Below are 23690 nucleotides of genomic sequence, written 5' to 3'. Positions count from 1 at the left end.
CATAGCTTGGTGTTGGTAAAATTAAAGGAGACCCTACTGAAAGGAAGGATAGTGAACCATCTACAATCCAGTGGGGTGCAGGATCTAAGGCAACACTGATTTACCAGAAGGTGATAATGACAAATGAGTCAGACTGATTTTTTTTTTTTGATTCGGTGACTGGAGAATTACATCAAGGATGAACATTTGTTGTGAATCATTTGGATTTCAGCAAAACTTTTGAGACAGCCCCAAATAGGAGGCTCATGAATAAAATGAGAGGCCTAGGGGTGTTTTCCAAGGTGGTGGAACAGACTGACAGATGATAGCTGGTAGTGGTAATTGTAACTCATTCTGAGGACAGAAGACTGGCATGCATAATGGATTGGTTCTGGGGCTGGTTCTGTCTGAGTGATACTGTGGAGGGTCAGAAAGAAATGTTTGTCTTTTTGCACATGACAAAATCTGCAACGGAGTGGACACACTTGGAGTAGAAAGAATGAGAAGTGATGAACATTTGTTCAGCTAGCATTCAAGGCCAACAAGGGTAGAAGTCAGGCATTTTAGAAATAGTAATCCAAAGAGCTGTACATGATTGGGAGGAAAGGGGGGGGGGCAAGAAAGAAACTGATGTGCATCAGCTGAGAGACAGACATCGGGGCAATAGTGTCTGATGATTTGAAGGTAGCAAACCAATGCAGCAAGGTGGTGACTCAGGCCAGAGGGATGCATAGCGAGAGGCATATCCAGCAGGAAAAAGGTAGCGATAAGGCCCCTGTACAGGTCATTGGTGAGGCATCACCTACAGTTTTGTGTTCCATTCTGGAGACTATCTTAAAAAGAAAAAAAAAAAAAGGAGATAAGACAGAAGCGGTCCAGATAAAGGTAACCAAAAATGGTATGGGTAGGGCACCATAAGACATAACTATTTTCCTTATTTTATCATAGTCTCTCTATTCAAAGTTATATGCTACTGCAGTTTTACTAAATGTGTTCACGCCATTGCTTATGTCAAATTTGATTGCATTATAATTGCTATTGCTAAGCAGCCCCTATACAGTAACCTCTTTCACCGGGTTGTGCATTCCACTGCAGATTAGATCTAAAATAATTGCCCCTCTCGTCTGTTCTAGGACCAGCTGCTCCATAAAACAGTCATTTATTGCATCTAGAAATGCAACCTCTTTACCATGTCCCAATGAGACATTGACTCAATCAGTACTGACCTAACTGAAATCTCCCATTATTATTGTGTTGCCAAATTTATTTCCCTTTCTAATTTCTGCAAGCATTTCATAGTCGGTTTCTTCATCTTAGCCAGGTGGATGGTAGTATACATCCACTACTATACTCTCACCCATCAAATATGGAATTTCTATCTGCATAGTATAGACATCTTTGAAGTCTCCTCATATTAATAAGGGAAGAAAGGTGGACAGCTCTTCATTTTAAATATTTATCTGTAAAGAAACAAGCTGAGATCCTCAAGCTCTATGATGGGACGCAATCTAACTTTATTCCTTCAGGAGGAAAAAGTATTTAAAATAGGACCCTTGATTTAATTCCCTGGAATAGACTGGTTCTATTGCCATGGTTTGGAGGAGTAAATTGATTTTGTCCTAAAGAAATCAGGTTTGGGACTGTGTGAAATTGTGTGTGTGTATTGGGAGAGGGCCCCCAAAATAAATGGTCCTAGAGGAGAAGGGGAGAGTATTCAAAGGTGATCCTGATTTGATGAACTTGAGTAACCAGGAATCTGTCGTAATGTTGACCCATGTTTGGAAAAATAACTGTACCCGACTTCCCACAGGCAGGAAAAGATGTGGATTGGAGAGAAACTTGACAGCACCATTGTTTAGACTATCTAGGTCTAGTTAAGGTGGTCTCCGGACCTGTTGTGACTGTCTGACAAAAGGAATGAAGGTCCTTCCTGTAAGAATACTACCTCCTATAATGAACTGTGTTCGGTCATCTAGATGACAAAGTTGGCTCAGTTACAAATGCAGACATGCTACAGAGTGGTACAATGGTCCTTTATACTTTTTCAGTTCAATTCATTATTTAATTAAACATCTCTTACAAGATTGTAAATCAAAGTGATGTACAAAATAAAAACAATGAATTACAGTTGATATCCATAAACTCTAGTCCAAGTCACATAAAATAATAAAAAATAAAATAAAAACAAAACTAAATGTTAATACACAAATATTATAATATAACTCATAATAAAATACTATTACATAACACAAATAATGACAATAAAGCCCAAATTTTACAATATAACTCCTGGTAAAACACTACATAAAAAGACTTATAACACAAAACAAGTATAAACTCATCTAGAATAAAACACATAAAAGAGCACTCCATGACCTAAATCATAAAATCAAAAACATTTCATAAAAAAAAATATACCTACAAGTTCAAAAAATGTATATAGTAGAATATGTCGAAATATCTGAAAAGGCTTTTGAGAAAAAGTAGGATTGTTTCCTTGACCTTTTACACAAATAAGCTATCGCCCCTGCAGGGTACATCAATGAATTTGTTGTGTACCTTCTCCTTCAGACCTGAGGCCATTAACCAAATTAGTCTTCCAGCAGCTTTAGCTGAAGTGGCGTGTGAGAACAAGCAGTGAATCCCACAGGCCTGGAGACAAACTAGACTGACTCCAGCCTTCTTAACACAGTAGCTCTTTATTATAGCTTCACACATGCACAACCATAGACTGTCTTCTCCTCAGACAGCATACACTCTACTTACAGCATGTTGCTTCATCTCAGCTCAAGGTTTGGATAGTACTGATTCAGGAGCTGCCTTCCTCCCGGAGACTAGGCCTGGTCTGGTTATCCCCCCTGCATCGCAGCTCTTATTCCCCAGTCTCTGCTTATGCCCACTGAGCCCCACCTGCCCTCACAGGATCCTGCCCATAAAGTACACTCTCCTTAAGGCATTTAAGGTGGATCAAGCATCTAACCTGCTCCTGCACAGGTAAACAGGGGAACACTAGGGGCACTGCCTCACATATCCCTCCCCTCAGCTTGGACCTGTCAGGCCAAGCATCCCTACTCCTTCCTGGATCCCATCCAGAAGAGTCCAAGACCTCCTAGTCCATCTCAAAGTGGACAGAAAGAATGGTGGAAAGAGGATAACCAATGGGACAGTGCTATACCGGGGTACAAATTATATCGCAATGACAGAGAGGAGCACTCGGGAGGAGGTGTGGCGCTTTATGTCCGGGATGGCATAGAGTCCAACAGGATAAACATCCTGCATGAGACTAACTACAAAATTGAATCTTTATGGGTAGAAATCCCTTGTGTGTCAGGGAAGACTATAGTGATAGGAGTATACTACCGTACACCTGGTCAAGATGGTGAGACGGACAGTGAAATGCTAAGAGAAATTAGGGAAGCTAACCAAATTGGTAGTGCAGTAATAATGGGAGACTTCAATTACCCCAATACTGACTGGGTAAATGTATCATCGGGTCACTCTAGAGAGATAACGTTCCTGGATGGAATAAATGATAGCTTTATGGAGCAATTGGTTCAGGAACCGACAAGAGAGGGAGCAATTTTAGATCTAATTCTCAGTGGAGCACAGGACTTGGTGAGAGAGGTAACGGTGGTGGGGCCGCTTGGCAATAGTGATCATAATATGATCAAATTTGATTTAATGACTGGAAGAGGAACAGTGTGCAAATCCAAGGCTCTCGTGCTAAACTTTCAAAAGGGAAACTTTGATAAAATGAGAAAAATTGTTAGAAAAAAACTGAAAGGAGCAGCTACAAAAGTAAAACAGGTCCAAGAGGCGTGGTCATTGTTAAAAAATACCATTCTAGAAGCATAGTCCAGATGTATTCCACACATTAAGAAAGGTGGAAAGAAGGCAAAACGATTACCGGCATGGTTAAAAGGGGAGGTGAAAGAAGCTATTTTAGCCAAAAGATCTTCATTCAAAAATTGGAAGAAGGATCCAACAGAAGAAAATAGGATAAAGCATAAACGTTGGCAAGTTAAATGTAAGACATTGATAAGAAAGGCTAAGAGAGAATTTGAAAAGAAGTTGGCTGTAGAGGCAAAAACTTACAGTAAAAAACTTTTTACATATATCTGAAGCAGAAAGCCTGTGAGGGAGTCAGTTGCACCGTTAGATGATCGAGGGGTTAAAGGGGCACTTAGAGAAGATAAGGCCATCGCGGAAAGATTAAATGATTTCTTTGCTTCGGTGTTTACTGAACAGGATGTTGGGGAGGTACCCGTAATGGAGAAGGTTTTCATGGGTAATGATTCAGATGGACTGAATCATGGGTAATGATTCAGATGGACTGAATCAAATCACGGTGAACCTAGAAGATGTGGTAGGCCTGATTGACAAACTGAAGAGTAGTAAATCACCTGGACCTGATGGTATACACCCAGAGTTCTGAAGGAACTAAAAAATGAAATCATTAAAATCATCCATTGTACCTGAAGACTGGAGGATAGCAAATGTAACCCCAATATTTAAAAGGGGCTCCAGGGCCGATCCGGGAAACTACAGACCGGTTAGCCTGACTTCAGTGCCAGGAAAAATAGTGGAAAGTGTTCTAAACTGTTTCCACAGTGGCCAATCCAGGCAATAAGAACCTGGCAAGTACCCAAAAACTAAGTCTATTCCATGTTACCATTGCTAGTAATAGCGGTGGTTATTATCTAAGTGAACTTAATTAATAGCAGGTAATGGACTTCTCCAAGAACTTATCCAATCCTTTTTTAAACACAGCTATACTAACTGCACTAACCACATCCTCTGGCAACAAATTCCAGAGTTTAATTGTGCATTGAGTAAAAAAGAACTTTCTCCGATTAGTTTTAAATGTGCCCCATGCTAACTTCATGGAGTGCCCCCTAGTCTTTCTACTATCTGAAAGAGTAAATAACCGATTCACATCTACCCGTTCTTGACCTCTCATGATTTTAAACATCTCTATCATATCCCACCTCAGTCGTCTCTTCTCCAAGCTGAAAAGTCCTAATCTCTTTAGTCTTTCCTCATTGGGGAGTTTTTCCATTCCCCTTATCATTTTGGTAGCCCTTCTCTGTACCTTCTCCATCGCAATTATATATTTTTTGAGATGCGGCGAACAGAATTGTACACAGAATTCAAGGTGAGGTCTCACCATGGAGCGATACAGAGGCATTATGACATTTTTCCGTTTTATTCACCATTCCCTTTCTAATAATTCCCAACATTCTGTTTGCTTTTTTGATTGCCGCAGCACACTGAACTGACGATTTCAATGTGTTATCCACTATGATGCCTAGATCTCGTTCTTGGGTAGTAGCACCTAATATGTAACTAAAGCATAGGTTATTTTTCCCTATATGCATCACCTTGCACTTGTCCACATTAAATTTCATCTGCCACTTTGATGCCCAATTTTCCAGCCTCACAAGGTCTTCCTGCAATTTATCACAATCTGCTTGTGATTTAACTACTCTGAACAATTTTGTATCATCTGCAAATTTGATTATCTCACGTCATATTTCTTTCCAGATCATTTATAAATATATTGAAAAGTAAGGGTCCCAATACAGATCCCTGAGGCACTCCACTGTCCACTCCCTTCCACTGAGAAAATTGACCATTTAATCCTACACTCTGTTTCCTGTCTTTTAGCCAGTTTGTAATCCACGAAAGGACATCGCCACCTATCCCATGACTTTTTACTTTTCCTAGAAGCCTCTCATGAGGAACGTTGTCAAATGCCTTCTGAAAATCCAAGTACATTATATCTACAGGTTCACCTTTATCCACATGTTTATTAACTCCTTCAAAAAAGTGAAGCAGATTTGTGAGGCAAGACTTGCCTTGGGTAAAGCCATGCTTACTTTGTTCCATTAAACCATGTCTTTCTATATGTTCTGTGATTTTGATGTTTAGAATACTTTCCACTATTTTTCCTGGCACTGAAGTCAGGCTAACCGGTCTGTAGTTTCCCGGATCGTCCCTGGAGCCCTTTTTAAATATGGGGGTTACATTAGCTATCCTCCAGTCTTCAAGTACAATGGATGATTTTAATGACAGGTTACAAATTTTTACTAATAGGTCTGAAATTTCATTTTTAGTTCCTTCAGAAACTCTGGGGTGTATACCATCCGGTCCAGGTGATTTACTACTCTTAAGTTTGTCAATCAGGTCTACCAAATCATTTGTCAATCAGGTCTACCACATCATTTGTTTCTTCTTTGTTTTTGTAATTTTATGAATGTTATTTTTACTGTAAACTGCTCTGACAACTTTGCTTATGGAGTGGTATATAAATTATCTACCAGTTGGTGAGGTTGCATATATACCACTGGTGCAAAGAGCTCCTGGTTCTCAGAGAATGAGTCCAATCTCTGGAAGCTAGAGTGGCAGACCAAGGTATATAGAGGAGACATTTAGGGACATAGTCTGGCAGCCTCTGTGCTGCCTTGGAAAAGCAAGATCACCTGGATGGAGAGTATCATCCTGGTGTAGTAGGAAGTGATCCTGTAGCTTCAACTTGCTCTCTGCACAGAGGATGGTTCTTCAAGGGCTTTTGCCCAGGAGGGAAGGATTAGGTCGGCAGTCATAGCTAGTGATTTGATTAAGAATCCAGAAAGCTGGGTGGCTGGTAGACACGAGGATCAATTTGTAACTTGCCTGCCTAGTGCAAATGTGGAGGACCTCATGTGACACCCAGATAGAACTTTAGACAGTGCTGGGAGGAGCTGATTGTCATGGTGCATGGGGCCACCATGATAAATGCAAGCCTCTATGAGAGTCCCCCCAAAATAACCACAAAAGTACAAACAACGGGGATTCAATGTGTTACTGATGAAACTCTGGTGTCCAGTACTCTGGTGTCCGAAATAAAAGGGGGTGATTAGGAGGAGTCAGTTACACTACATATTTCTCCAGCCCCTGAAGCAGATGCATTGTGTTGAAACACTGACACTGTCAGGTGGGCATGCAGTTCTACTCCCACTTTGACCCCCACTTATACCCCTGTTATAATGTATTTTCTTCGCTTTTGTTATTATGTGAACCGGCATGATGTGCCTCTCTAATGCCGGTATATAAAAATTACTAAATAAATACTCTTTAAAAGAGGAACTTATGATTTCAGCCACCCAAAACCACCGATTGCAAGCAATAACATACGTTGGATGGGGTTTTCTGGTCAACCAAGTTGAATAGAGTGGTCGTCAAGAAGAGTTGATATGGGACAGTATCTTAAGGTTACACTGTATTTTTGTTTAAAATAAAAAAGAAATTAATAATTAAAAATTAATTTTGAATACACAAGCACGTATTTAGGAGACACCTATAGAGTAAAAACAGTACCTGAATTTTGTGGAGTTTAAACCATAACGTGGTTCAGACCCTGCATAGGGGTACCGGACACTAGAGTTTCATCAGTAACATATTGAATCCCCGTTGTTTGTACTTTTATGGTACACATGGGGCACTAATGATATAAAAAGGTGTGGGATGGAGGCTCTGGAAGCCAAATTTAAGCTCTTATGTACAGAGTTGAAATCCAGAATCTCCAGGGTATCATTCTCTGAACTGCTCCCTGTTTTATGTGCAAGTCCCCAGAGGCAGGTAGAGCTCCAGAGCTCCAATGCATAAATATTGTGCAGGGAAGAATGTGACACATGGTGGTGCAGGCTGGGGTCAGGAGACACCTCCTCAGACGTGGTACAGGATAGTAGGGCAAGGCTTGGGTTTACCTTCTGCCTAGCCAACCTAAAGGGCAAGGGGACGAGCGGGCTGGGCTTCGTCAGCTGAACATCACAGTGGACATGGCTGGAAGCTGGGGTAGTACTGGGGCTTGGCAGGAGCTGGATAAACTAGATGAAGCTGGCAGGCTGGCAAGAGGACTGAATACTGGAGCAGAAGGATAGTGAGGTACTGAGCAAGGGCTGGGGCAGGATAGATACAGACTGGGAAGGATTCTGAGCAGGGACTGGAACTGGATACAGACACTGGATTGGGCAGGATACTGGGGTAAGACAAGGCAATAGCAAGGCAGGGAATGGCTATTAGGGACTGGAATGAGCAGGGATGGACAAGGGCTGGACAAGGCCAGAGAAGGGCAGGAGCAAACAAGGTCAACAAAGAACAGAGAACACTAAGGCCTGAAGGCAGCAATACAGAAGGCCCGTAGGCTGCTAAGCATAAGGCTCGGAGGCCACTAAGCAACAAGAGGTCTAGATAGGCTGCAGGGCATGAGGAAAGAGCAGACCCAGAAGACACAATGCAAGGAAAGGCCGAGTAGGCCACAGAGCAAGGTGTAAGTTCTGAGCAGGCCCGAAGGCCTCAAGGTAAGGAAAGGCCTGAGTAGGCCACAGAGAAAGGTATAAGGTAAAAACAGTTTCGAAGGCCAAAGGTAAGGCAAGACCTAGGTAGGCCACAAGACAAGGCACAAAATAATAGAAGGCCCAGAGGCCACAAAGCAAAGATAGACCTAGATAGGATGTAAGACAAGGTATAAGGTAAGAGAAGGCCTGAAGACCACAAGGCATAGAGCAAGGTAAGAGTAGTCAGGTTTGAGAGCCAAGGGTGTCTCCATGAAGAGGCACTGAGGTTCTGGCAAGGTAGCTTTAAATGGGGCTTGAGCTTCAAAGTGGTGTGAATAGCGAAGAGGAGCTTGACAAGGCTGGAGATTAGGCTCGCTGAGGACCCCTGGTGGAGGGAAGGCTGCACAACAGGTTGAACCAGTGCATGAGCACTTGTGAAACAGACAAAAACATGACAGAAGGCTTTAGTTTCATTAGGATTTATGGAATATTCTGTGCAAGAGGGAATTTATTCTGAAAGGATGGGCCTTAATAGGGTGGAACCAGGCTGCTGGCACTCTTTAAAAAGGAGAAAGCAGTTTTTAAATTAGAATAAGGGAGAAATCAGACAATCGCTCAGCAGTGCATGGTTTGGAGGGCATTCTCTTTGAAGGATACTAAAGAAACAAGGGAGTTGGAGAATCCTGATAGAAAGGTTCCAATAAAAGTAAAAGTAGTCCATGTGCCTATAAGTAAAGAACAGATTGAATTAAAAGATTCCAAATTATCCCTGTTAACTTCTAGGAAAGTTGTATATATAAATAAAAAACGTACCTTGAAATGTCTGTGTAGAAGTCTACAAAGTAAGATGGGAGTGTTAGAATGCATAGCACTGAATGAAAAGGTAGATAAAACTGGCATCTCAGAGACCTGGTGGAAGGAGGATAACCAATGGGACAGTGCTATACCAGAGTGCAAATGATATAGCAATGATAGAGTGGCTTAGCTTGGTGGGGATGTGGTACTTTAACGTTAGGGATGGCAGAGTCCAATAGGATAAAGGTCCTACAGAAGACTACATGCACCATGTGTGATGGGGAAGAGTATAGTGGTAGATATACTACAGTCCACCTGGCCAAAATGAACAGACAATAAAATGCTAACAAATTAAGGACACTAACAAATTTGACAGCATGGTACTAATGGAAGATTGCAATTATCCCAATATTGACTGGGTAAATGTCACATCAGGACATGCTGCTAGGGAGGTAAAATTTCTAGATGAAATAAATGATTGTTTCATGGAGCACCTGGCCCATGATTTAAGTCGAGTGGGAGCCATTTTAGACTTAACTGTAAGGACTGTGACCTCTTGTGCTATGAAAAAGTTGATGAAACTTGGTAGGCGAACTTACTAGGCCTCGGCCAACAGCAGGTGCATGCCCTGGGGCTTGGGACAGGCTGGAGCTTCATCTAAACCAGCCTCGTTCCCCACAGCTTGAGCCCCAGGGAGAATTAGGGATCCAAAGCAGAGGTCAGAACCGGAGAATCAGGCTAAAACAGTCAAATCCGGACATGATGAACAAGGCAAGACAGGACAAAACGCCAAGGACAAGGACAAGGCAGGTTGACAGGGAGAGCCAACAGACAGGCTGATACAGTTCAATGTACTCCGGCAGAGCGCAATGTTAACCCACGATTAGACGCGCGTTTGACGCGCTAGCTTTACCCCTTATTCAGTAAGGGGTAATAGCGCATCGAAAACGCGCATCCAACCCCCCCGAACCTAATAGTGCCCGCAACATGCAAATGTTATGACCGCCGGCCGTGGCGGACCGCAACTGGGGTCCGGACACTCACCCACACGGCAGGGCCAGGCTCAAGCTTCGGGGTCGGCATCTGCCACCCGCCTCAGCGGCAGTGCTGCTGCTCTCAAAATGGCCACGGCGTTCCTTCGGCTCAGTTGGCCACGCCCCCTGAAAGTTTACTAGGGCCGCGGGGGCGGCTAGGCCCTGGCCTTAAAGGAACCCCTACAGGAAGTAGGGGGTTCCTTCCTGCCTGACTCCATCTTCAATCTACTATTTAAGGCAAGGTCTGTGCCTTCAGACCTTGCCTTGGCTTCGTGGCTCTGGTGGTGTTCTGCTTTTGGTTCCTGATTTGCTCCTCCGTTCGTGATCCCTGGACTGGCTGTCGTTCCTGCTTGGCTCCTGGATTGGCTGCGGACTCTCTCTGATTCTCGACCCCTGGACTGGCTGCGGATTTCTCTGGCTCTCGACCCCTGGACTGGCTGCGGATTCTTCTGGCTCTCGACTCCTGGACTGGCTGTGGGGTTTTCTGGCTCTTGATCCCTGGACTGGCTGCGGAGTTTGCTGGCTCTTGTTCTCCAGACCGACTTCCGTTACCTCTTCAAGTTTCCACAACCTGCTGGAGGCGCCAGCTTCTGTTCTCTCGACCTGCTGGAGGCGCCAGCTATCTGGACTAAACGACCTGCAGGAGGCGCCTGCATCCAGATTTTCTTCAATTACCTCCAGCGACCTTCGTGATTGGCCTCGCCTACCAACGAGTGGACTTCATCCCTCGCCGGACCAAGGGTCCACCTTCCAAGTCAGAACAGCAAATGCATGTTGATGGCCCTATTAGGTATTCCTGCGCGATATAGTAAGTAAAATGTACAGACAAGCTGCACATTTTACTTTAAGAAATTAACGCCTACCCAAAGGTAGGCGTTAATTTCTGCCGGCGCTGGGGAAGTGCACAGAAAAGCAATAAAAACTGCTTTTCTGTGCACCCTCCGACTTAATATCATGGCAATATTAAGTCGGAGGCCCCAAAAGTTAAAAAAAGTAAAAAATAAAAAAAATTTAAAATGGGCTCGCGGGTTGAAAACCGGATGCTCAATTTTGCCGGCGTCCGGTTTCCGAACCTGTGACTGTCAGCGGGCTCGAGAACCGACGCCGGCAAAATTGAGAGTCGGCTGTCAAACCCGCTGACAGCCGCCGCTCCTGTCCAAAAAGAGGCGCTAGGGACACGCTAGTGTTCCTAGCGCCTCTTTTTGCTGTGGACCCTAATTTAAATAGATTACTTTACTATATCGCGCAGACAGGAGAGCGGGCACTCGCCCGCTCTCCCGTGATTTTTACTGTATTGGCCCGAGAGACAGGGCAAGGACAGGAACAGAGGAAGGCAAATCTCCGTGACCAGCCAAACATTACATCAACTCTTAGTAGAACGCAGGATTTGGTGTACGAAGTAATGTTAAAGGGGTGCTCGGCAACAGTGATTATAATGTGATCAAATTTGAGTTAATGACTGGAGGGAGGAGATTAAGAAAATCTACAGCTCTAGCATTTAACTGTCAAAAGGGAGACCTGGATAAAATGAGAATAGGCAGAAAAAACTAAAAGGTGCAGCAACAAAGGTTAAGTGTTTACATCTGGCATGGAATTGTTTAAAAATACCATCTTGGAAGCCCAGACCAGAAGTATTCCATGCATTAAAAAAAGGTGGAAGAAAGGCTAAATGACAGTTGGCATGGTTAAAAGGTGAGGTGAAAGAGAATGATTTAGCCAAAAGAACTCCTTTAATAAAAAAAATTGGAAAAAGGATCCATCTGAAAAAAATAGGAAGCAGCATAAGCGGTGGCAAGTTAGATGTGAAATACTAATAAAACAACGAAACGTGAATTTAAAAAGAGGCTGGTTGTAAACACAAAAATAACAGGGCCAGATTTTAAAAGTCCTGCGCGCGTAAATCCAGCTGGATTTACGTGTGCAGGGGAGTTATGTGTGCCGAACCTATTTTGCATAGGCCTGGTGACGAGCGGAAGCCCCGGGACGCGTTTATGTCCCGGGGCTTGAAAAAAGGTGACAGATTGACAAATTCTGGTTTACATCCCAGAATTCTAAAAGAAGATTGTAAGATGGCCAATGTAACCCCAATCTTTAAAAAAATGGCTCCAAGGGTGATCCAGGAAACTAGAGGCCTGTGAGTGACTTCAGTACCAGGAAAAATAGAAATTATTCTACAGAAAAAAATCACAGAACTTATTGTATAGAAAGACACAGCCTGCAAAGGATCTACACAAGGGAAATTTTGCCTCACAAATCTGCTACATTTTTTTTAAAGGGTTAATAAACATGTGCGTAATGGTGAGCCAATGGATATATTGAATTTGGGTTTTCAGAAGGCGTTTGACAATATCCTAAATGAGAGACTCCAAAGAAAATAAAAAAGTTGTAGGATAAGAAACAATGTCCTATTGTGGGTTGAAAACTAGTTAAAAGACCCAAAACCCCCCCCCCCGAAGAGAATAACTAAATGGTCAGTTTTCTAGTGAAGAAAGATAAATAGTGGAGTACGTCAGTAATCTGTACTGAGACCATGATTTTTAAAATATTTATAAGTAATCTGGAAAATGGAATGATGAGTGAGGTAATCAAATCTGCAGACAAAACTAAATTTAGAGTTGTTAAATCTCAAGTGGATTGTGAGAAATTGCAGGAGGATCTTGGGAGACTGGGCTCCCAATGGCAAATGAAATTTAACATGAACAAGTACAAAGGGATGCTCATAGGGAAATAACCCACACTGTAGTTACATGATACTAGGCTCCATATTAGTAGTTACCACCCATGAAAAAGGACCAGGGAATTTAGTAGACAATACTTTGAAATCCTCACTGAGTGGGGCAGCAGTCAAAAAAGTAAACAATGTTAGGAATTATTAAGAAAGGAAAGGAGAATAAAACAGAGAATGTGATAATACTTCAGTATTGCTCCATGGTGAGACCACACCTTGAGTACTATGTGCAATTCTGGTTGCTATATCTCAAAAGAAGATATGGTTGAACTGGATAAGGTACAGAGAAGAGTAACCAAAAAATTAAAGGGGATGGAATAGCTCCTCTATGAGGAAGGCTGAAAAGGTTAGGGTTCTTCAGTTTGGAGAAAAAATGATTGAGGTCTACAAAATCATGAGTGGAACAGAATGGGTAAATGTGAATTTGTTTATTCTTTCAAAACTACAAAGACTAGGGGACACTCCATGAAGTTAGTAAGTAGTGCATTCAAAACAAATTGGAGAAAATTATTTTTCAAAACACACATTCATTGCTGGAAGATGTGGTAAAGGCAGTTAACGTGCCTGGGTTTAAAAAAAGGTTTGAATAAATTCTTAGACGAGAACTCCATAAACTTATTAACCAAGAAGACTTGATTGAAAACTACGATTTATCCCTATGTATTAGCAGCATGGGATCTATTTACTGTCTGAAATCTTGCCAAGTACTTTTGACCTGGATTTGCCACTGTTGCAAACAAAATACTGGGCTTGATGGACCCTCGGTCTGACCCAATATGGCAATTCTTATGTTCAGGGAAAAAACATCTTGAACTTTTCTGTTTTCAATACCCTATTCAAGAGCCGTAGGTCTAGAATTGTACAGAGACTGCCTGTTTCTTTAGGAATCAGGAAGTACTTGGTGTAGAATCCCCACCTTTTCCCCTTGGTGGAAGGCGCTGGACCGCACTGGTCTCTAAGAGGGAGACCACCTCCTATTGAGGCAATTTCTGATGTGGCAAGTAATCTCAACCGGGGTCCAGGTGGAGATTTGGTGGAATACCTAATTTGTAATCTCTTCTGATGCTGAGGACCCACATATGTCCAAAGTTGCAATGGTTTATGTAAAACCTCAAACAATTATAGAGAGGCAATACAATCACAATAAAGGAATCCCAAGAAATAATGAGTAGAGGGTATAAAGAAGAAATATGTAAAAACAGATTAATAAATTTATTAAAGACTTCTCAACACTGATATCTTTAAAAATGTATTTATTACTAAGAATATTTATAGTGAACACTTATTTAGGAATAAGATATGCATGTACATAAAAACCATACAGAAAATGATAAAAATTCAAAATTTTGAAACCCGATGTAGCCACATTTCAGCATATATACTTGCATCAGGAGTATCATAAAAACCACTCCACAAACATATTACATGTACCACAAAACAGGAATATATAACAATTTTAATATTTCCAATATGAGTTACAACAGAGAAAATGAAAAAGCAAAGCAATACATAAAAGACACAGAAGTGCATATATAAGTTACATACAAAGTGTATCTGTAAATAAAAAGAGGAGCATAGAAAATGCTTCTATAATGCACATACCATCATATAGATTATGGGCCAGATTTTAAAAGGGTTACGTGCATAAGGTACGCGCGTAACCCTTTTAAAACCCCCCTGCGCGCGCCGAGCCTATTTTGCATAGGCTCGGCGGCGTGCGCAAGCCCCGGGATGCGCATAAGTCCCGGGGCTTGCAAAAAGGGGCGGTTGGGGGCGTGGCCGGGGGGGGCGGTTTTCGATTGGGGGCGTGGCCAAGTGCCCCGACACAGCGGCCTGTGTCGGGGCCTGCCGCGCCGGCGCTCGTAAGTTACTACTGCCCGGAGGCAGTAGTAACTTTTCTGATAAAGGTAGGGGGGAGGGTTAGATAGGCTGGGAGGGTGGGTTAGGTGGGTTAGGTAGGGAAGGTGCGGGGGGGTGGAAGGAAAGTTTCCTCCGAGGCCGCTCCGATTTCGGAGCGGCCTCAGAGGGAACGGGCAGCGCGCGCAGGGCTCGGCGCACGTAAGTTGCACAAATGTGCACCCCCTTGCGTGCGCCGACCCCGGATTTTATAAGATACGCGCGGCTACGCGCATATCTTATAAAATCCGGCGTACTTTTTTAAAATGTACCTCTATAGGTTCATTCCTTGGTATTCACACAAAATGAGAGAGAATCAAAGGTCCAGCTCAAGAAACATAGTCCAGATTAAAAAACAAACTAGATGAAAATTTAAAAAGCAAATTAAAAATAAAGGCAGAAAAAAAAACAAAACTCAGCATGGTTCAAATCATACATACAAAAAAATAAAATCAAAGGTAAAAAAAAGAATAAAAAACAGGGAGAAGGAAAAAAGTGAACAAGGGAAAAAAGGTTAAATAAACAATGCCTACCTTCTAAAGTACCAATGATATAGTTCTCTGGCTTCTTAAAAACACATCTTAACATTAAGAACCATTTTGCTTCTACGGAATCTAGTATTAAAATCAACACAAAGGAGTTATTTGACAAATACCCTAAGCTGATAAACCCGTCTTATCACTCCAAACTACCTTTTACTTCAAGTCAGATGCCTCAATGCTACCAAACCAGAGAACCAAAAGCTTTTAACCCATAAACATGCCGATAAAATCTGTTACAACTTAGTCCCAGAACTAAACATTTCCTCACTATGGGTCCTGTCTTACCTTGTTTGCAGAGCACAAGGATGACTGTATTTAAACCCTGTATATTAATCTCCGCTAGGGTAAGACAAAAAATCCCAAAATATATTCCTTACAAAATCTCACCCTGTGGTGTATTTAAACTACTTACATTTTTTGAAAAAGAACAAATTTGAAAAAAACATTTTTTGCAGGATGGGGTAAGTTTCATACGTTTTGATGCATGCCTCCACGGCCTTGCTTCAATTATCTTGTATTATAATCATCAGCTTACCACCCTCCCACTCTCTATTTTATTAAACAATTTTTTTATGAAAAACATTTTTTATATTTATGTAAAAAAAGATTTTATATATCTTTCAATGAACCCTCTTAACCATGTCACAATGCCCACTTGTTGAATGTCTCCATCAAAAGTCCTACTTTTATAATTTCTGCTATTATTCCTTGATTTTGATGTCGAATCCTTTTTTGAATGGTTCAAACTATATGGACTGCTGTATCTTACAGGCTTCCTCCAACAATGTCTTACAATCTTACTCCAACGAGTTGGATTATTTGTTTGATCTGTTATTAAGTTATTCAACTAGGTAAAGTCCTTATTGTTCCCAAGACGTTACGTCTACTTTAATTTATACAAACTAGATAAATCTTCGTTTGTTCTGAAGACATTACTTGTGTATCATTCCCAGATGAAAATTCACTACCGCCAAAAGCTGTTTGTAATCTGTACGGTTTCTATATCCCTCTAACGTTTCTATATCCCTCTAACGGTTTCTATATTCCCTCTACTCAGTCAAAATAGGCAATGCTGAATCTACACACTATGCTCTCTCTCTCAAGGAGTTCCCCAGGGCTCCTCCCTCTCCTCCACCCTCTTTAATATATAACTTATCCCCCCCCCTCTGCCAACTCCTATCAGATCTCGGCCTCAAATTCTACCTATATGCCGATGATGTGCAAATCATCATACCTATTCAGGATTCCCTGACTAACACCCTTGACTTCTGGAAAAACTGCCTCGACTCCATCAACACACTACTCACCGACCTTCACCTCGCCTTAAACGCTTCCAAACAGAACTGCTCCTTATCTCACAACACTCACCCCCCAAACCCACACTTACAAATGACCCTGCCTACAATGCCTTTCTTACACAGCCCTGTGCAAGAAACCTCGGAGTTCAGATTGACCAACAACTGAACCTAAAAAAAACACATCAACCTGATCCTTAAGGAAGGTTTTTTCAAACTCAATGTGATGAAAAAACTAAAACCCCTACTTCACACTGCTGATTTCCGCACCGTCATTCAAGCCACCCTCTCATCAAAAATGGACTACTGCAATGCCCTCTTCCTAGGTCTCCCCTACTCATTAAAACCAAATGCTACAGAATGCTGTAGCGAGAACTATTTCCAATGCCCGTAAATATGACCACATCACCCCCATCCTGAAAAACTTGCACTGGCTCCCGATCCCCTCGCGCATCCTTTACAAAACCCTGACAGTGATTCACAAATCCATACACTCCCACAACTCAAATTGGCTTGATGAGCCCTTCCGTCCTATATGATCTAACCACTCCACCAGAGCCTCCAACAATGGGACCCTCCATGTGCCTTCCCTAAAAAAGGCACACCTCACCTCCACGAGTAATCGAGCCCTCTCAATTGCCGGACCCACACTCTGGAACTCATTACCCCCCAACCTCTGGTTTGAGACCTGCTCTTCCAAGTTCCGGGCCAACGTAAAAACTTGGCTTTTCAAGCAAGCTTACCCCAACAATGCCTCCCCCCTCAACCCCCCTGCCCCCCCCCCTCCATTACCAGTAGTAACTGAACCTTGTACAAAGTTTTTGGCAATACTGCCACTCTACTTTGTTGTTGTTTATTCATATTGTTCTTCTCGTATCTTCTCTCCATTTGTTCCTATGTGAGGCCTCCCCCCATTACCTGTTCTTTGTACTTTTCCAATCTTTAGTTATGATGTAAACCGATATGATGTCCCCACTAATATCGGTATAAAAATGTGTCAAATAAATAAATAAGTCATGGAGAGAATAAGTGACATAGGAGGAACTGGAGCTGGGAAGAAGATAAGAGGCAGAGGAAGCTAGATGAGGGCTCGGGAGGGGATAAGAATGTAGAAATGGGGTGGGGAGGAGGTGAAAGACAGGGAATGGGAAGATGGAGAGGGAACAAGGGAAAAAAGAATGGGGCTGGATGCCAGGAGGGGATGAATGACAGTAATTGAGATGGGGCTGGTCAGGGAATGAAAGGTAAAGAAGGGTAGATAAAGGATGAGTACAGAAGGTGCAAATGGAGGACTAGGGATTGGGTGAAAGATGGACTAGAAGGTTGGGAAAGCAGTGAGAGACAGAGGGGGGGGGAATGGGTTGTTTGGGTGGGTGAGAATAGAAGATAAAAAGCTGGTAGGTAGTTGAAAGGTGAAAAAAAAAAGAGAGGGAGACTAGAGAGGGGTGAAATCTAGCATTAATGGTGAAGCAGGTAAGAGAAATTGAGAAAAATGTTGAAGGATCAATATCAGAGATCCAATTAGGGAAGGAATGGAGAATACATTATTTAGATTTAATTTCTTGACTTTCCAAATCCAAGTTCAAGGCAAGTTATAACCAAGACTAGGAAGTATTTATTCCCTGCCTTAGAGGTTTTACAATCTAAGTACCTGATTCATCAAGAGGTTTTCCCATAGACACAAAATGGGAGACACATCTTAATGAATCTGGGCCTAAGTTTGTAGCTGAGGCAATAACAGGTTAACTGATTTGCTGAAAGTCACAAGGAGCTTGAGCAAGACAAGTGGGATTTGAACCCTGGTTTGTGGCCCACTTTTCCAATCACTACGCTTCTCCTTCACACTATGCGTGAACTTCTGAGAAAGCCAACTAAAGGAATGTGGAAACAAGAGATACAGACAACCCCAACCTGAATAATAATTGTCCATACGGCAAAGATAGAAAAAAAAGAGGGAATGTGCATTCTTATATATCTTTGTATATAGCTTTTGAGTATCTTTTTTGTAGGTTTTTATGTTACTTCACAAAGTATCTTGACAGTAGAGAGATTCTGAGTTGCTGTTACAGAAGAGAGATCAGAATTTGTATATGTATTTTGTATACGATGTGTTGAAAGGGGAAACATCTAGGGCTGGTGGAAGCACTAGGTGAACTAGGCTTGAGCCTAGGGTGCCGACCATTAGGGGACACGAGCCATGTGGGCCCATGAGCAGCGGCGGCAAAGAGGAGTGAAGATTCGGCAGGCCGCAAGCAGCACCCAACCTGCTTGCGGCCCAGAAAACCAAGAACGAGCTAGGAGTCCGAGTCGAGGCTGAGATTTTTTTTTTAGGGGGGGGAGGAGGGGTGCAAGGCAGAAGGTGCCTAGGGCACATAATTCCCTTGCAACAGCCCTGGAAACATCCTAATTCTGTTCTGTATAAACTCCAGAACAGGTAAAAATATTTTGATGTGGATAGTGAGATACACGAGTTTGTCTTCCCTTCATCCCTGTATCACAAAACCGTGTGCAGCAAGAGTCCAGATTTCTCCCTAATAAAGCGAAGATTAAAAAACTTTTATGAAAAAAATAAAATTTAATAACTAATTTCAATAACTCATAAAAAATAAAAATAAGAATATTTTATCTTTCTTTTTGTTCCATTCATATCGATATTTAGTATTAATTTTTTTAGCTCAGCTGTAGCATGTAGTGTGCAGTGTGCCATGCACTTGAGCATCATTTGTTGGTGTGTTGTAATGGAAAAAAGGTTGAGAACCACAGTTTGAGAGGAAAGACAGGATAAGGGAGATATGAGAGAGACATTTAAATAAATATCTCCAAGGTATCAATGCACAGGAGGCTTTCAACAGAAAAGAGGCTCTAGAATTCACCCTCATCCCATGAGCCCACAAGGAGTAGACTCAGGGGTAATCTACGGAAATATCTCTAGAGAGGAAGTGATACATGCATGGGAGGTAGTGGAGACAAGGACAGTATCTGAATTCAAGAAGGCATTAGACAAGCACAGGAGATCTCTGGAGTAGTAGGGATTGTAGAGATGGGCAAACTAGATAGGCTGTATGGTCTTTTTCTGCCATCATGTTTTTATAAACAAAAACTGCAAAAGATGCAATTAAAAGCTCTAAAGTATTAAACCCCCAATTTAGAAAAAGCTTTGTATGTATTTAAAAAACTATGATGCCTTCATTGTCTGACAGGTTTACTCCTAACTGGAGTTTAAAAATTTAGAGTTTTTATTTGCCATCATTTGCAGTTTTTGATTTCAGTTTTGAGGGGGAATACATTCCTTATTTTCATATTTATTACACTTAAATTATATAGGTTTTCCATTTATACAAACTATGATTGCACCAACTATAGAAAGGTTTGTTCCAAGCTCAACTTCAAGCAAAGTCTTCAACATTCAGAAATGTTTTGTTCTGCTGCATTTCAAGATAACCATTCTAAACAATTTAAGACAGTATAGGGCTGTTATAATTGAGTTAGCATCTCCATCTTCTGTTGTAACATAGTAAATAACAGCAGGTAAAGATGAAAATTGTCCATCCAATCTGCCCAACAGGATTTTTTTTTTAGGGTAGTAACTGCTGCTTCGTGCAGGTTAGCCCCAAGCAGAAATGTAGAAATGGGGTGACCTCTGTTACACCAAAACTTTACATTTCTATTCTCTAGCCAGTAGGAATCTTCTGCATTTGTCCCACACCCTTTTGAATTCCATTACCGTTCTCATCTTCACCACTGCTTCCGGGATGGCATTCCATGCATCCATCACCCTATATGTAAAGAAATATTTCCTGACATTGTAACGGAGTCTTTCCTCTTGAAGTTTCATATTGTGACCACTACTTTTACAGCTTCCTTTTTCCATCGGAAAAGATTGGATTTTTGTGCATCATTAACTCAAGTATTTAAAGTCTGTACCATATCTCCCCTGCTCTCTTCTCCTCTGAAGTACACATATTTAGGTCCTTCAGTCTCACCTCACAAGTCTCTCTGTACAGACGCCACAGCATTTTGGTTGCCATCTGGTCCTTATCCTTTTTGAGATACAGTCTCCAGAACTGAACACATTATGCCAGTTGAGGCCTCTCCAAGGGCCTGTACAGGAGCATGATCACCATCTTTTTCCTGCTGGTTATGCTTCTTTCTATGCAGCCCAACATCCCTCTGGCCTTAGCCACCGCCTTGTTACGTTGCTTTGCCTCCTTCAGATTATCAGACATTATCATACCAAGGTCTTTCTCCCAGTCTGTTCACATCAGTCTTTCACCCCCCTTCATGTACTATGCCTTTGGACTGCTGTACAGCAAATGCATGACTCCGTACTTCTTGGCACTGAATCCCAGCTGCAAAACCTTTGATCGTTCCTAGGTCACTTTTCATTCTCTCTACTCCTTCAAAGCATGTCCACTATGTTGCAAATCTTAGTGTCATCCGCAAAAAAACTGTACGATTGTTTCGCAAAAGGTGGGATATAAGTATTATAAAATAAATAAAATAAATACCTTCTAATCTGGCCACAATATTCCTCACAAAGATATTCATCAGATCAGGTCCTAGAACCAATCCTTGAGGAATTCCAATTATCACTCTTCTTTCTTCAGAGTAGATTCCATTTACCATTACTCACTGATGCCTATCAGTCAGCCATTTTGTAATCCATTCCATCGCTTTGGGACCCACTTCCAGGTTTCTCATTTTATTCATGAGCTTCCTATGTGGGACCGAATCAAAAGCCTTGCTGAAATCCAAATAAACCACATCAAGTACTATTCCTTGATTCAATTCTCAAGTTATCCAATCAAAAACATCAGATTTATTTGACAGGACATCCTGTGGTTACATCCATTTAAAATGTGAAAATTTCAGCCTACAGAAAGTAACACTTCAATGAGGTCCATCCCATTCCCACAAAAAAAAACCCAAGATATTCAAAAGCTTATACCTCTAACATTTGAACTTACTTCTCTTTACACTTCTGCAGTGCCTCATTGGCTATCTGCTTCAAGCTGATTAGCTTGTCCCCTCTGTAGAAACCATCTAAAAAAAAGGCAATCATTAGGTTCATATTAGGAACAGATTAGATTAGAAAAAAAATGATATTCAAGAGGAAGCAAATGGCAATTAAATACTGGATTATTTTCAGATATCTAGTGTCAGGTGACAAATGTGTTTAGCAGAGTTGCTTACCTGTAAACAGGTGTTCTCTGAGGACAACATGATAAGCAGTCGACAGTGGGTAACATCATCCGATGGAGCCAGTCTCCAAACTTTTCAAAGTTTCTAACTTTTATTGTGACTTACTGGGCATGTGCAGCATAGTGATACCGTGCATCCAAGTGAGCGCTTTTTAGTTTACGTGGAGAAGCTAACAGGAAGCAGGCAGGTTTTGTGTCGACTGACATTCTGTTGTCCTCCAAGAACACCAGTTACAGGTAAGCAACTCTGTTTTATTCGAGAACAAAGAAGATAGCAGTCCTCAGAGGGGAATCCCTAGCTACAGATTCCCTGAACAAAAAAAAACAAAAGGGGGAAACCAAAACAGTACCACCAGGCACAATGAAACCGGTCTTTGATTTATTTATTTATTGGCATTTTTTTTTAATTGCTTCACAGATAAAAACTATCACCTAAAGCGATGTACAAAATAATAAAATTTACAAATTTACAACAATATCATAAAATAATATCCGTTAAAACTCGAGACAATACATAAACAGACAGACAAATAAAATGAGGCTCATCCATCAATTTCCTGCCTCTACCCTCCTTACCAAGATAAAACGATTCAACTTGAAAAGTCAAAATGGCCAAAGGAACAATACTGTTTGATATTGGCAGATAAACCAGGTTTTTAATTTCTTCCAAAATTTCATTAAATTTACCTTTTTTCTCACTTCTAGAAGTAAACTATTCCACAAACTTGGAATAACATTAGAAAATGATCTGCTACCCAAACAGGAATGTTTACATTTTTTCACTGGCAGAAAATGCAAATACCGTCTTCCTACAGAATGTAGATTTCTCTTGGCTATATGCCATCCAATGAATCCTTCAGTGAAGAACCAGAACCGTTCAAACTTTTAGATGCCAAAACCAAGTTCTTGAACCTACCTCGATCTACAATAGATCACCAATGGAACTCCAACAACAAGTGTATGGCCAAAGTTCTCTGAGATTTTCTCAAAACCATTCGAGCTGCAGTGTTTTCAATAAGTTGTAATTTTTTAACCGATTTTCCCTGAAATCCTAAAAATATTTGGGATCTGTCTTCATGCAGTAGGTTTAGTCAGTAAGTCCTGCAGAATCAGTCTGAGGTGGAGAACCCAACTCTATCCCCCCTTTTTGTCCAGACTGCTCCTTTTGAAGAAAAATAGCAGCCTGGACAAAACGGGCCTTTGTCTCCACAAGGAGGAGATATCAGCACATTTTTCAACAAATGGGAGCACTGTTGGATTTTCACATGGAATAGTGTAACACCACAAGGATTAAATGAAAAACTAGACCAGTATAAGAAAATTATTATTTACCTGCTAATTTTCGTTCCTGTAGTACCATGGATCAGTCCAGACAGTGGGTTATGTCCCCAATCCAGCAGATGGAGTCAGCACAAGCTTTGAGGGGGCGTATCCATATATACTACTACCCCCTCTGCAGGAGTTCAGTATCGAGTATATCAAAGCCCGAGTAGAAACCCCCGAAGGATCAAGTTTGTGGAAACAGATAATGAAAACAATTGTAACCGCAACAAGTAACTGCAAACATCCTACCAACTTGTAGGGAGCTGTGAAAAACAGCGAAAAGAAACAACTGTGAAGACACAGAACACTGCGAGCAAGAAGCAGCGCAGAGCTGAGCAGGATCAAGAACCCAAATGCGGTGGGCGTCTGGACTGATCCATGGTACTACAGGAACGAAAATTAGCAGGTAAATAATAATTTTCTTTTCCCTGTACGTACCTGGATCAGTCCAGACAGTGGGATGTACCCAAGCTTCCCTAAATCGGGTGGGGTCCTGCGAGGCCTGCTCGGAGAACCTGCTCGCCAAAGTGTCCAGAGACCGAAGAGGCGAGGTGCAGACGATAGTGCCTCGAGAACGTG

At 41.7% G+C, this 23690-nt stretch overlaps 1 protein-coding gene across 2 annotated transcripts in view; it reads right to left on the bottom strand.

Annotated features, from left to right (window-relative positions):
- ACSS2 (acyl-CoA synthetase short chain family member 2) overlaps positions 1-23690 on the bottom strand; it is a 196116-nt gene that overhangs the window by 125676 nt on the left and 46750 nt on the right. For both annotated transcript variants that reach the window (XM_029611497.1, XM_029611496.1), the window contains exon 6: positions 21555-21630. In XM_029611497.1, the coding sequence (XP_029467357.1) occupies positions 21555-21630 (76 nt within the window). The remainder of the gene's footprint in view (positions 1-21554; positions 21631-23690) is intronic.

This window comes from Rhinatrema bivittatum, chromosome 8, assembly GCF_901001135.1.
Source record: "Rhinatrema bivittatum chromosome 8, aRhiBiv1.1, whole genome shotgun sequence".
In the NCBI taxonomy this organism is placed as follows: domain Eukaryota; kingdom Metazoa; phylum Chordata; class Amphibia; order Gymnophiona; family Rhinatrematidae; genus Rhinatrema; species Rhinatrema bivittatum.
This window is presented reverse-complemented; position numbering and strand designations above follow the sequence as displayed.